The sequence below is a fragment of the Podarcis pityusensis genome (genome assembly GCF_964106645.2).
Source record: "Podarcis pityusensis genome assembly, chromosome: 13".
Taxonomy (NCBI): Eukaryota; Metazoa; Chordata; class Lepidosauria; order Squamata; family Lacertidae; genus Podarcis; species Podarcis pityusensis.
In genome coordinates, this window is record NC_138038.1 from 19,471,309 (window position 1) to 19,485,368 (window position 14,060).

General features: G+C 47.2%; 1 protein-coding gene across 3 annotated transcripts in view; it reads right to left on the bottom strand.

Annotated features, from left to right (window-relative positions):
- Positions 1-14,060, bottom strand: part of ITGA3 (integrin subunit alpha 3) — a 91,700-nt gene that overhangs the window by 14,580 nt on the left and 63,060 nt on the right. For all 3 annotated transcript variants that reach the window (XR_013978981.1, XM_080979275.1, XM_080979276.1), the window contains 11 exons: positions 13,665-13,732; positions 12,110-12,246; positions 11,233-11,379; positions 8,481-8,578; positions 8,134-8,299; positions 6,989-7,057; positions 5,844-5,923; positions 4,839-4,916; positions 3,593-3,695; positions 2,310-2,492; positions 1,494-1,610 (listed from right to left, as the gene is read on the bottom strand). Coding sequence is in view for 2 of the 3 variants with exons in the window: in XM_080979275.1 (XP_080835401.1) it covers positions 1,494-1,610; positions 2,310-2,492; positions 3,593-3,695; positions 4,839-4,916; positions 5,844-5,923; positions 6,989-7,057; positions 8,134-8,299; positions 8,481-8,578; positions 11,233-11,379; positions 12,110-12,246; positions 13,665-13,732 (1,246 nt within the window). In the remaining variant the exon portion in view is untranslated. The remainder of the gene's footprint in view (positions 1-1,493; positions 1,611-2,309; positions 2,493-3,592; positions 3,696-4,838; positions 4,917-5,843; positions 5,924-6,988; positions 7,058-8,133; positions 8,300-8,480; positions 8,579-11,232; positions 11,380-12,109; positions 12,247-13,664; positions 13,733-14,060) is intronic.

Sequence of the window (14,060 nt, forward strand, 5' to 3'; positions counted from 1 at the left end):
ATAAAAGGGGAGGGAAAGGGAAGAGACCAGGCTGAATTCAAATTAAAGGCCAGGCGGAATAGCTCTGTCTTACAGGCCCGACAAAAGGAGGTTAAATCCTGAAGGGCCCTAGTTGCATGGGACAGAACATTCCACCAGGTTGGAGCCATCACCGAAAAGGCCCTGGCCCTGGTGGAGGATAGTCTGACTTCCTTAGGGCCCAGGACCTCTAAACTATGGTTATTCATGGACCTTAAGGTCCCCAGCGGGGCATATCAGGAGAGGCGTTTCCATAGATACGAGGGCCCAGCCGAGTGTCTGGATATTTCAGACAGGTGACAATCCCAGCCCGACCAGGAGATGACAGTGGGGATTGGACCAGGGAACATTACCATTGAGCTACAGCCCAGGAAAACTACAAGTCACTCCACACCACCAGGGACACTTCTGTACATCTCTGTTAGGTCCCCCCACCTTTCTTCCTAAACCAAATGCAGTAGCTCAGCTGATTGAGGTTGAGACTCTTAATCTCAGGGTCACCCCAGGGTCAGGGGTGTGAGCCTTACATTGGGGAAAAGATTCCTGCATTGCAGGGGGTTGGACTAGATGACTCTCGTGTTCCTTTCCAACTCTACAATTCTATGTGAAGTGTAGGGGGGTTCCCACAAGGCAAGACACAGAGATAACAGCAAGAACCTTTATTGAACTAACAGAACTGGACAACAGGGGCAAAGCAACTGCTTATATACATTCTTGAAGGCCTGGGCCACTCCCACTCCCAATATGATTGGCTGTCTAAACTTCCAAGCTGCGAATCATGACTCAGAGTTTAAGGGCCAATGGCAGAGGCCCAAATTCTGAAATGTTCTGTGATTGGATATCATGTATCGAATCAGAACACAGGGGCTCAGAATCCTTAGTCCAGACTCAAGCTCAGGCAAACACAGGCCCCACTGAATACATAACACTATGATTCTATGATCTGGAGGTATGGTGCAGGAATAAATGGCCGGTTATTAATTTGGAGGCCTTCACATGGGTACAATCTGAAACATTTGCATTTTTTCCCCAGTTGCCCTATAGGACACGGGGATATAGTCCAATTGAAGATTGTATCTGAAAATAGTCCAGAGGTGAAAAGGGTGCTCAGATCCCTAGAACTACTATGCTATTTCCTGCCTGAAAAAATGTACCACTCCCATTCAACCACTCACTGGCTAGGTTTGGATGGTCATAACTTGATTTAATAAGCTCTGATCTGACAAAGATTTGTGCCCGTGGATGCAGCTGACTCACCCCTCCCTTCATGCTGGCTGAGCAAACAAACCAAGAAGTCTTCAGCTAACCATGGTTTCTTGTATCGCCCAAATGAGGAAACAATGGTTAATGGCTCCAGAATATGAAGGCTTGTTTCTGAAGCTGTTTAACCATAGTTTCCAGCTTGGGACATACCTGCTCCTGAAAAGCCCTCCTGAACAGAAGTGGAAAAGACACAAGATGGCCAAAATGCTCACCAGTAACGTTTCTGACTTGGCTTTTTTGGAAGCTGGCAAGGTGACGGGAAGCTCACGCTTCGGAGATGTTTGCAGATCGCGCTTCCTCCGTGCTGAGGTCCTGCTCCAGTCATGTAGCTGGGAAAGGAGAAGAACTGGTCAGCTTTCTCTTCCTGAAAAAGCATGTGCTCAAGAAGACTATCCTCTCCTGTCGCACCAGTGCGACACACAACACCACTTGAGAACCACTGGTATAGCTAGTAAAGGTAAAGGATCCCTGGATGGTTAAGTCCAGTCAAAGGTGACTATGGGATTGAAGCGCTCATCTCACTTTCAGGCCAAGGGAGCTGGCGTTTGTCCACAGACAGCTTTCCTGGGCATGTGGCCAGCATGACTAAACTGGTTCTGGCACAACGGAACACTGTGACGTAAATCAGAGCTCACGGAAATGCCGTTTACCTTCCTGCCACAGCAGTACCTATTTATCTACTTGCACTAGTGTGCCTTAGAACTGCTAGGTTGGCAGGAGCTGGGACAGAGCAAAGGGAGTTCACCCCATCGCAGGGATTCGAACCGCCGACCCTCAAATCAGCAAGCCCAAGAGGCTCAGTGGTTTAGACCACAGCGCCACCTGCATCCCAGGTATAGCTAGTAGAAGTAGCTACATACACTACATGGTGGCAGGCCAAGGTGGAAGGTGTAGCCCATTGAAAAGGGTACAAAGAAAAAGGAGTAAATGGAGAGAGAGAGAGAGAGAGAGAGAGAGAGAGAGAGAGAGAGAGAGAGAGAGAGAGAATGCAAAAGGGAGAAAGGGCTCGCGCTAGAGATCAGACTCACTGTGAGGTTGCGGTTGTTGATGACTTCCCCGGGGGGTACACAGAGCCGACTCTCGTTCCCACTCCTTTTCACCAGGATCTGAGTTGGGTACAGCAGCCATTTCCCGTTGCTGGCCTCATAAGGCCATTCAAAGCCTAGCGTGATTGTTCCCGAGGATCCTAAAGACTCGCCTTTCGTGGTCACCTGAAAGACACGGGCCAGGGGACAAGATGAAGCCCCTTTTCAACCTCTGGTTGTGGTAGAAACAGTACAAAGAAGGACAACTCAAGGTGCAGCAGAGCAGAGGTCGCCCTGAAGAAAACCCTAGGCAAATGTGTGGGGGCAGGACAGGAGTTTATAAAACACACTCGGTGTCAAGATTATTCAGTTTCATCCTGTACTCTCAGAAATGGATAGAAGGAGAAGTATCAACCAAGGAGGTAATTTTCAAAAGTGAATGGACTATCTGGAAATGGCAAAACTGACAGCCAAAATAAGAGATAAAAGAGACACACATATTTGGGAAGACAAAGTGTAATAAATCAGTGCCAATACAACAGTTTCAAAAATCAAGGTCAAGGTATAAGAGCATATAGGAATTTGCCTTATACTGAGTTGGTGAATCCAGTTCAGTCCAGGCTGACTGGCAACCACTCTCCAGGTTTTCAGACTGAGGTCTATCCTATCCCTACCTGGGGATGTCAAGGATTATTATTATTTTATTACTATTTATTAAATTTATATACCGCCCTATATAGGTCGCAGGGCAGTTCACAGAACCTGCATGCAGGACTGATTCTCAACCACTGATCTATTGCCCTTCCTCAGAGTATCTTGGAAGAACCAGATTTGGGAGGAAATGTCAAGAATCCATTTCAACCAAGCAGTTTACCCTTCTGTTTCAGGCACAAATAGGAAGGGAAAGAGATCTTTTCAAATATTTGGCTTAACATTTTGCAGTGGGAGAAATAAGCAGACACACATGCCCTTCAGGAACCCTCTGTCTTGTGCTTGTACTCTCAACTCTACAAATTAACAAATCGCATTGGGATGGATTCAATCCTAGACTGTGTCTTAGTTACTTTCTAGACAAGGGATCAATGACCCTGTATGGAATCCAGCTCAAGTAAACAAGCCCATGTGGGTTTTTAACCATCAAGAGACTCAGAAGCAATTCTGGGATACCTCAGTTGGTAGAACATGAGATTCCAGGACTAGATGATCCTTGTGGTCCCTTCCAACTTTATGAGTCTATGCTTCAATTTTTAAGAGTATTAGCCTCACCTCTCAAGGAAGATCCTTACCTGGAAGTCAAATTCGATGGGACTGCCTACGTCTTCCTCATGCTTCATGGCTGACTCGCCCATGACTGTCCCACTGAAATGCGTCTGGAGCCAACGGTTGACTCTGCCACGGAGAGAGGAACACAGTGAGAGGTGAGAAGGATGGAAAAGTTTACAAAGTGAGGAACCGGGCTCTGTTCACAACTTGGATGAGCGGGTCACACTTTCCTAATTTAGTCAACCTACTAGAATTCATTTAGGAAACGTCTGCAATGTAGATTTATACTGCTGTCAGGGCTACTCGACTACCAAATCTGCCAATCGTGGAATCCTGGGAACTCAAGCAACTCCATAAAACAATATGGGGAACCATGAGAGTCAAAAGTAGACTCCCAGTACGTTTCTGAGCACAATTCAAAGTGTTGGTGCTGACCTTTAAAGCCCTAAACAGCCTTGGCCCAGTATACCTGAAGGAGCGTCTCCACTCCCATCATTCAACCCAGACACTGAGGTCCAGCGCTGAGGGCGTTCAGGTGGTTCCCTCACTGCAGGGAACCAGGCAGAGGGCCTTCTCGGTAGTGGCACCCGCCCTGTGGAATGCCCTCCCATCAGATGTCAAGGAAATAAACAGCTATCTTACTTTTAGAAGACATCTGAAGGCAGCCGTGTTTAGGGAAGTTCTTAATGTTTGATGTTTTATCGTGTTTTTAATATTCTGTTGGGAGCCGCCCAGAGTGGCAGAGGGCCTTCTTGGTAGTGGCATCCTCCCTGTGGAACACCCTCCCATCAGATGTCAAGGGAGATGAAGAACTACATAACTTATATATGCATGTGTGTGTGTGTGTGTGTGTGTCCGAAGTTTGATGGCATGGGTAATCGCGGCAGGCTGGAAGCTACCTGGATTTGTTATGAGGAGGGAGAAGCCTCAGCATAACACACTTCCCACTTTACAATCTCATCTTGAGAGGCATTTGTATACAGTCAAACCTTGGTTCCCGAATGCCTCCGTTATTGTACGTTTTGGCTTCTGAACGCCAAAAACCCGGAAGTAACTGCTCCGGTTTTTGAATGATTTTCGGAAACCGAATGTCAGACACGGCTTCCGTTTTGAGTTTCCCTATTGTATTGTGGCTTCCGCTTTCAGTTTTCGGTTGTCGAATGTTTCAGAAGTCAAATGGTCTTCCGGAATGGATTACATTCCACAACCAAGGTTTGATTGTATCACTTCTCTTTTAAACTCACGTCAAACATCGCGGTGGATACGCACATGCTCAAGGAAGCATCAATGGTGTAGTCTACCAACAGGACTGCCGACACAGGTACGAGATCTTCTTGATAGCTGATCCTATGAGAGACAGGACATTGTTCAGAGAGGTCAGTCGGAGCCTCTCAGATGGGATGCTTAACAGTCAACAAATACAGCGCCCCTTCCCTCCTCAGTAGAGTCACACGAGAAGCCCCAGGCCATGTGGGGTGAGTCCACACAGAGGTCCCTCCCCACGCCAGTCCTTCTAGGGTTGGCCCAAGACTTTGCAGCACCTGAGGCAAACCACAAAATGGCGTCCTACCCACCCGGGAAGAAGGATTGAGTGAATAGCTACATTGGGAAAGGGACCCACCCTGAATCATGTCAGGTGGGTGCAGACCGTAGGAGACCCCAGAGGACACCCCCTGCCATTTAGGAGAAGACTGGAAGCACCTCCTATTCTCCAAGAATCTGCTGTATTTTGGGGGTTGCCGAGGAGGTGACAGATCCAGCCTCCAAGGAGTGCACCAAAGCCGTCGCTGCCACCACAGCAATGGAGCAACAGTGAGCGACGCGTTCCTTGTGTGGCTTATGTGGATTTTGCTGCCCAAGGCGGTCACCTCACCTTGCCACATGGGTGGACTGGCCCTGCAGCCCTTCAGTCAATACTCAAGTAAAAGGTAAAGGTGAAGGTAAAGGACCCCTGGACAGTTAAGTCCAGTCAAAGGCAACTATGGGGTTGTGGCACTCATCTCGCTTTCAGGCCGAGGGAGCCGGTGTTTGTCCACAGACAGCTTTCTGGGTCATGTGGCCAGCATAACTAAACCACTTCTGGTGCAACGGAACACCGTGACGGAAACCAGAGCTCACGGAAACACCATTTACCTTCCCACCACAGCGGTACCTATTTATCTACTTGCACTGGCGTGCTTTCGAACTGCTATACCCAAGTACACTAGTACTGACTGGGCTTCCTGATGCACGTTCCCATTTCCACAACTATTTAGCCCCAGGGAGAAGACTCACGTGGAAGGCTCCACCTGCACGGTGACATCTTGAGTATTTAGAGTAACTCCAGTAACTTCAAACGTGATAGTCAGCTCTGCCTGGAAAGGAGGCAAGAGTGCACAAGCTGGTTACCCAGCATGCTTTGCTGCAGGTTGCAGAAGCAAATCAGAAGAACCAGCATTTCAGCTACTGGTCAAATAAGGGGATATAAACCTAACACCGCAGCAGCAACACCCTACATATGGAACTCCCTCTTAGTAGATATTCATTTATCTCCCCCCACCCGCCCTCAGCAGCACTCTTTAAATATAAAAGGAAAATGTTTTTATTTTACCCATTGTGTGGTATAGTACTCTGTTACCACTGATGGGTGATACTTTGATGGGATTTGATAGGTTTTTAACTATGGATATTTGACTTGCTTTTTTTATCAGATGGGTAAGGTGCAAAAATGTTGCATGAACAAACAGAAACCATTCCTTTTAAAAAAACCAAACATAAATAAATGAGATTAAAAATGTGCACCCCACCACTGAGACCATTCCATTGTAAGTATCCAACCTCCCAAAATTTCAACACCTCTTGCGATGGTTTGAGCCCTTTCCGTTTTAGCAGTACAAATTCTACAAACACCTTCCATATCTCCTCAAAATTGTTTCTTCTGCATATTCCCCATCTACGAAGATCATTCCTGAGGAATAATTACATGTGATCTGACTCTGGCACCGTATGTCTGCCCTCCCTCAATGGCACACTGGGGCTGCGCTCACACAATACACACCCCTCCCGCCAAGATTCCTGTTTACCCCAGAAAATATGAACACCCACACCATACATTGAGAAAACATTGAACACCTATTTAGAGCACAGGGCTTCCCACTCAAAGGATTCTAAGAAACATAGTTTACCCCTCACAGAACTATGATTCCCCAGCCCCCTTAGCAAACCACAGTTCCTGGGATTCTCTGTGTGGGCGAGAGAGCGCTTTAAATGTGAATGCAGGCCGGTAGCAGGTCAAAGGTTCCAGTGCTTTGTTATTTCCAAGTCCCAAGGGTCACTAAGGGGGCCAAACACATCTTTTGTGCTGGATGAGATGTCACAGTTCGGCTCTCCCACCTTGGAAGCCTTGCCTTTCTGGAGCACCTGGACCCAAAACAACTCACCCGCTGGTCCATTTTGAAAGGGTTGCCAAGCTCACATATCACCGTCTCCTCGAACCTGCAGGCGCCGCTCTGAAGAAAGAAAAAGCCACCTTGCTGAATATTGCCTTATTTCGTCGGCATTTCGACGCTTCTGTACAAAAGCAGACTCGATGTGGTGCAGCAAATGTTGCTCTCAGACAGGGGCAACTTCCACCAGCCCCATTGTCAGGAGTCCATTTCCCAGCTTGATAACACAGTGAGCGTAGTTAATTAAAAAGGGTGCTTTATTGTCAAAACAAACAGCCCCAGACGGCTTTAACACAGCCTCCGCCATCATCAATCAAGATGACCCTTCTGAAGACTGCTTCCGGCATGACCAGAAGAAACTGAACTTTCGCTTCATACGTCTTTTGTTTTCCTTCCTATCTTGCAGCCCTCCCATTCAGCGAGACCTTGGACTCAGTGGGTCAGCACCCGCCTCTTCCCCATTCTCTGAGAGGCTGTTTCTTTCCTGCCTGTTTGTTCTTCCTGAGAGCTTTGAATGCGTTCTAGCCTGCTCTCAGCCATTCCCTTATCAGCCGGCATTCCAAGGGATGGTGGAGTTGGCACTAGCTGATGCTCATCCTGCATGGCTGTTAACCCTCTCTGTTCCTGGCTGCTTTCTTCAGCTGGCTGCAACCTTTCTGTGGGAGCTGGCTGCAAACTATCCCTGGAAGCTGGCTCATTCATGACACCCATCAAGCCATGGCCAAGGATGATGGGGAAGTGTATGAGAGGTCCAAGGTTTTCCCCACTTACCCCAATCCAAACCCTCCTTCCCAGTCCTTGGATGGCCTTAGCAGGTTGCCAGATGAACCTACCTAACAGCTGAATACTATTATTCCATGCCACTCACCACTGGTCCTGTTAGCTAGGGATGATGGGAGTTGTAGTCCCAAAACATCTGGAGGGCCCAGTTTGCCTATGCCTGTATTAGGGCATCTTTGTATATATTCATATATATATATATATATATATATATATATATATATATATATTACTCTTTACAGTGTTTTGTGTACCTTTTCTCTTTTCGATTACTTTATTGCTTTATAATTGATTTTTTAAGGAAAAATTATATATACATATATTCTTATTTTTATATAAAAAGGGGGGGAGTCTCTCACCGGCCGAACAGAGGAAGGCAGCAGAGAGGGCGGGAACGTGATGTTGAGAAAAGCCTCATGAGCATCTTCTCCATTCGTGGGTGACGACGGTATATTTGTGACGCTGATGCCCAGGTTCAGCTTCTTGACATCCCGGCTGTACTGCAACACCTGCATCCCATTCCGCCTGTATCGGGGGAGATGGCACAGATGGGGGGGTGGCCAGAGGCAGAGCAGGGCTGTCCATCCACCCACCTCCTAGTTATCTCTCTGGAGGTGCCAGGGAAAGAAGGTCAGACGTGCAAAGTCTGCGTGCTGCTGCCCCTAGTGGTGAGCCAGTGAGGGTGCAAAGGGAACGTATTTCTCACCTGGGCAACTTCTGGTTCTGGTCATTTAAAAAGACAGCCTTAATCTTCAGGTTGCTGTTGCATTTGTTGTCTGTTCCACATTGCTTCTTGAACTGAATCTGAAAGCAATAGAGTTGTTGCTATTGTTACAATCTAGTCGATTTTTAAAAATTTCTGTATCAGCAATTATATACCAGTATACCACAGAAAGTATCAAACTAGTACCTATACATACAATAATAATAATCTATATACAGTGGTACCTTGGTTGTCAAACGGCCTGGCTCCTGAACAAATCGTCTTCTGAACGCCGCAAACCCAGAAGTGAACGTTCTGGTTTGCAAACGTTTTTCAGAAGCCAAACATTTGACGCGGCTTACAACTGAGTCCAGGAAGCTCCTGCAGCCAATCAGAAGCTGCGCCTTGGTTTTCGAATGGTTCCGGGAGTCGAACGGACTCTCGGAATGGATTAAGTTTGACAACCAAGGTGCCACTTGTAATACCATAATATTTCGACTTGCTCCATTGCTTTATGTGAACAAGGCACACTGGCATGGTGTGGCTGATCTAACCAGCTGGCGTAAGAGGCTTCCCATGCAGATCTACCACCCTGGGCTAGATCTACAATGATCTGGAAAACGGTATATTAAAAAAAGTGGTCTAGTTCTCAATACAACTTTACACTGATGATCAATCGCTGCTCCACAGCACACTCTGGTGTCACATTTTTATAATGTGTTTTAACGTTTTAACTGACCGGTGTAGATTAGTCCCTGGTTGGCTCCCTGGTTCACACATAACACTAAGCCAAACCATCACTAAGCATGAACAAAGGAGAAGAGAAGGTGTTTGGGGACTGAGAAGAAAAATTGCTGCCCCTGAACTACCCAGAGCTAAGCCGCATCTTGGCTTAACCATTACATCCAAACCTGCAAAAGGTCAACAAAAACTATTTCACAATCTTTAGGTAAGAGTGTTTGTATGTGTGCCACAGAGGTGAGAGGTGCATCAGTGAATGAAACCACCATGTTATTTCAGAGCAAGCCAGCCAGTCTCTCCAAAGCCAGGATTCACCTAGAGCAGTTGTGATGGCCACTCTGACCCCATCAAACATCCAGAGAACTAAGAGCTGCTGGGATGTGTGGGTGGTGTAAATGGTGATATGTTGCAAGCAGGGCTGGACTGAGGTTTGATGAGGCCCTAAGCTACTGAAGGTAATGGGGCCCTTTCTATGTCCTCTGTCATATATGCTATATGGTAATTTATGGACCTAATAGGTATCTAAAGCCATTTGCCCATGTTGCCATGCAAGCAGTCCATTGAGAATGTGGGCACCCTATATACAGAAAGGAGCAAACCAGTGATATTTTAGGGAGCAGGCTAGCAGGCGGGGCCCATGACTTACATCATACGAGCCTACACAACACAAAACACTGTTGCTGTATGTAGGTTTTATTTTATTTGTTTTTTATCTTATATTTTGGAAATGTACATCCAGGTTTTTTTCCTTTACATTTTTTGGGGGCTCCCAAGAGAGTGGGGCCCTAAGCTATAGTTTGTTTAGCTTATACATAAATCTGGCGTATAACTTGCAAGCCATCTTGAAGATCAGTCAACTGAATGTCGGGATATCAACCATCCAAACAAAATAAATATTGCGCTGCAAAGGGTCTCCCAAATTTTGGTTGGGCATATTTGACACAAAATACGAGCACATGTCAAAGTCATCACATGGCAACCACAAAGGCCAGCATCGCAGCAAGCTAGTCCACCTGCATGAGCCCATGCAACTCATTTTTCAGGATGTTATTTTGTTCTGTCTTTAAAATGATGGTGAACAGGCTTTCCCACCAGATGGTGCCAGAGGGCAAACTGGATGCTGGATCTACGAAGGCTGATGATGGGAAACCGGAGACAATTTCTCACAGATATTTGTCTGCGTTTGTACGTATGTGTGTGCATGCACATAACGCACCTTAGCGTGCATGTATTACCTGTTTGCAAGAGACCCTGACCTGCAGTCGGCTTAAGCTTAAGCTGCTGGAACAAATTTAGGAATATGCACAGACATTCTAACTGATGAGGGGGAAAGAGCCAGCAAAAGGAATGTTGGCAAATAGAACTGGCAAAGCTCACATCAATTATAAGGTATCAGTCAAATTAAAAATTTAAAAAGGAATGAAAATGTTTCGAAGATTATATGTTAAAGTATTGTTCTAAGAAAGATATGCTAATATGCTTACAATCAAAATGTAAAGTATATATGTGAAGTGGAAAAGAAAAGAGATAAAAGAAGGACAAATAACGATATATTTGGAGAATACAAGGATAAATGTGGAGATAGAGATTTAAAGAAGTCAAACTGTGGCGGAGCGAAGCTGCGGGTGGGTGGGGAATACTGTACAAATGTATTTGTTTTCAATGTTTTTGAACTGTGTTTTTTTTTCTTTGTAAATTTCTTTTTTTTCTGTTGATGTTCTGTTTTTGCTGTATTATTTAAATAAATAAATATTTTTTAAAAAAAGAATGTTGGCAAATATAGCAGCGCCTGCGGCATAACTGAAAGGTCGGTGCAATTAGCAGAACGTGGGGAGATCCTAGGGGCAGAAAGAAGAACAGTATGGGAAAACCGAGCTGTCCTGCCACACTGAGCAATCAGGCAGAAGGCAGAAGGCGGGGGGAGGAGACAAAGAAATTCAACAGCGAATGAGCTTGCGCAAAGCAGGGCGGTTTTGGGGAGGGGAAATGCTTTGGATTACTGCATGGCGCTCACCTCAGTCTGATTCTCACGGGATTGATCCTCATTCAAGATGGGAAACGCATCGAGCGAGCGCAGGCCCAACTGGAACCTCATGGGCTTCTCAGCAAGAGAATAGTTCATGGAGAACGCAATGGGGTGCAGCTTGTCCCGCATATCAGCCTGCAGAGCAAGGGAAGAGTTCATTGCAGAAAGCCCTCCACCCAGTTCTGAGTGATTGTACTCTGTCGAGGAATTTGAAAGCTCAGAGGGTCATCTCCAAGGCCGTCTTTAGCAGATGCGGCGCCGGGGTGCAAATATCCGCCCAGTGCCTCCAAATTACCATGGATAGTGTTGTGGTGGCCGTAGCTGCGCACTGCCAGCCATTGGGGGGCGCAAGTCTCCCCCATGCCGCTGAGAGAGAGCGATCCCTACAGAGGCTTGGGAGTGAAGTTGCGCCCCTCCCAAGCCTCCTCGTGAGGAGAGAGATCATCACAGAGGCTTGGGAGGGAAGCTGCGCGCCCGCCACCCATATGGTTGGCCAGGCACAGCTTCCATCCTAAGCCTCTGCGGGGATCAATCTCCTCCTGAGGAGGCTTGGGAGGGAAGCTGCATGCCCGCTAGCCTTATGGTTGGCGGGGTGCAGCTGGTGGGCGTGCAGGGAAAGGGGAGGGCGCCGGCAAAGGCACACAGCTCCCCCACTTGCTGAGGCGCCCCTGAGAGGCCGGTGCCCTGGCGCAACGCACCACTAAGCCCAGAGTGGCTGCGGAAACCCAGCCAGATGGGTGGGGTATAAATAATAAATTATTATTATTATTATTATTATTATTATTATTATTATTATTATGCCATGTTTCACTCACTCCCAGCCTTCCAAATGTATTGCTTAAATTGCCCACTGCCCTCACCTTACCCGCAAGAGGACTTCCAGGGTCTGACACTTCTCCCTTGGCATGGAAAACTGTCCCTTGTAGACAGCGGACTGCGTTCTGGCAAAATATACTCGAGGTGGACGGCGGTCCCGATCAGCTTCCACCAGGTAGTTCAACTCTGAAATGAGATGTGGAGGGGGAAGTGATAGGGTGGGGAAAACAGGCCGGAGGCACTGCCAAGATTCAGCAGGCAAGCTGAGGCACATGTGCACCCCACTCCCTCCACCCAGAAGCAGCCTGTCCCACTTTGCCACCTGAGGCAAAACAGGAAAATGTGGCTCCCGTCGTCTCCAACCCCCATCCTGCCGAATCCTCACTTACCAGGGGAGCGTGTGTTGGATAAATTAAAAAAGGGGTTCCTTGACTGGAGGTATCCCTCCCAGAAACCCAGTCGAAAAGGATGCAGGCTCCAAGTGAAAATAGAAGCCTTTATTGAAATACAAACAGGCAGAGGGACAGCCTCGAAAATAAGGAGGTGGCGGTGAAGAATCACATCCAAAGCAATGTTTCTTACACCCTTGGTGATTTCATTTCAGTCAAAGGATTACAGCAATCTCGGCAGTTGCCACCCAATGTTATCATCCTGAACCAATCGAAATCATTTTAGTCTGCAGGATCAGCCCTGGTCGTAACATCCTGTGATTAAAATCATTTTTCAATGTCTTTAGTAAGACTTTGGCTCATTTTTCTGTTCATTAAATGTCTCCCACTATCCTCTTTTGTTGGCAATTCAAGATTAATCACAATGACCATGCCTAGATGATTCCCTTCTCTTGCGTACAACGGCCGCCATAGATTCTAACAGTTTATGTTTTTTCCGCGTTCTGTTAGGGACATTTGCTACATACAGTGCCTGAAAACAACTAGTTCTGTACTGTAAAAAGAAGGCAGGCACAGGCCTTTTCAGTGTGAGCCGTAGAAAAGAAAACAGAATAACCAAAACGATACAGTTTATGAAATTATTGTTTTCTTTGTCACTTGGCAGCTTCTGGCGAGATCTCGTGAGATCTCGCAGAACTCTCATGAGATCACACCGGAAGGCGCAGCCATCACTGTCACGTGACCCCAATGGAAGCAGGGGCGGGCCGTGTGCCCGCGGGGTCGGTGCCCTATGGGATTCTGCCGCCCGAGGCATCTGCTTCACTCTGCCTCCTGGATGGGGCAGCCCTGCCTCCACCTCAGCTCGGCTGTTGTATTCTGGGCCTAAGCCCCTGGTAAGGGCTGGGTTCAAGTTGAAGTTATGAGAAAGCCCCAGAACAGAAAATGAGCTCTGGGTGCGATTTATATATTTATTTATTTATCTATCTATTCAATTTCTGCCCTGCTCTTCCTCCCGAAGCAGTGCTGGTAACGGTTTAACCTGAACTCGGGAAAAGGCAAGACTGAAAGAGGAAGGTGCCTCTGGGCATATCCAGAATGCCCACATACATTTAGGAGCGACAGTTCAAGCTCAGGTCTTGTGCAGCTGCCAGAGGATGAGCCCCCGAACTTCTCTCCTGAAAAATAAAATCCCTCTCAAATGGAACTTCTACTCACTTATGGTTTCCTTGTATGTTGGGTTTCCCGCGCTTTGGGAATAGGAGAAGCAGAGCTGCACCTTGATGCTGTTAGTCGAGGAGGGAAAGGAGAGAGAAAGAAAGAGAGAAATGTGATTGACCTGGAAGTCTTGGAGCAGGATGAGATGGGAGTAAACACAGATTCCTCCAGGCAGGGGTGTAGACCACATAACACCGGTCATGAAAGACCTACATTGGCTCCCAGTACATTTCCGAGCACAATTCAAAGTGTTGGTGCTGACCTTTAAAGCCCTAAACGGCCTCGGCCCAGTATTCCTGAAGGAGCATCTCCACACCCATCGTTCAGCCCAGACACTGAGGTCCAGCGCCGAGGGCCTTCTGGCGGTTCCCTCCCTGTGAGAAGTGAGGTTATAGG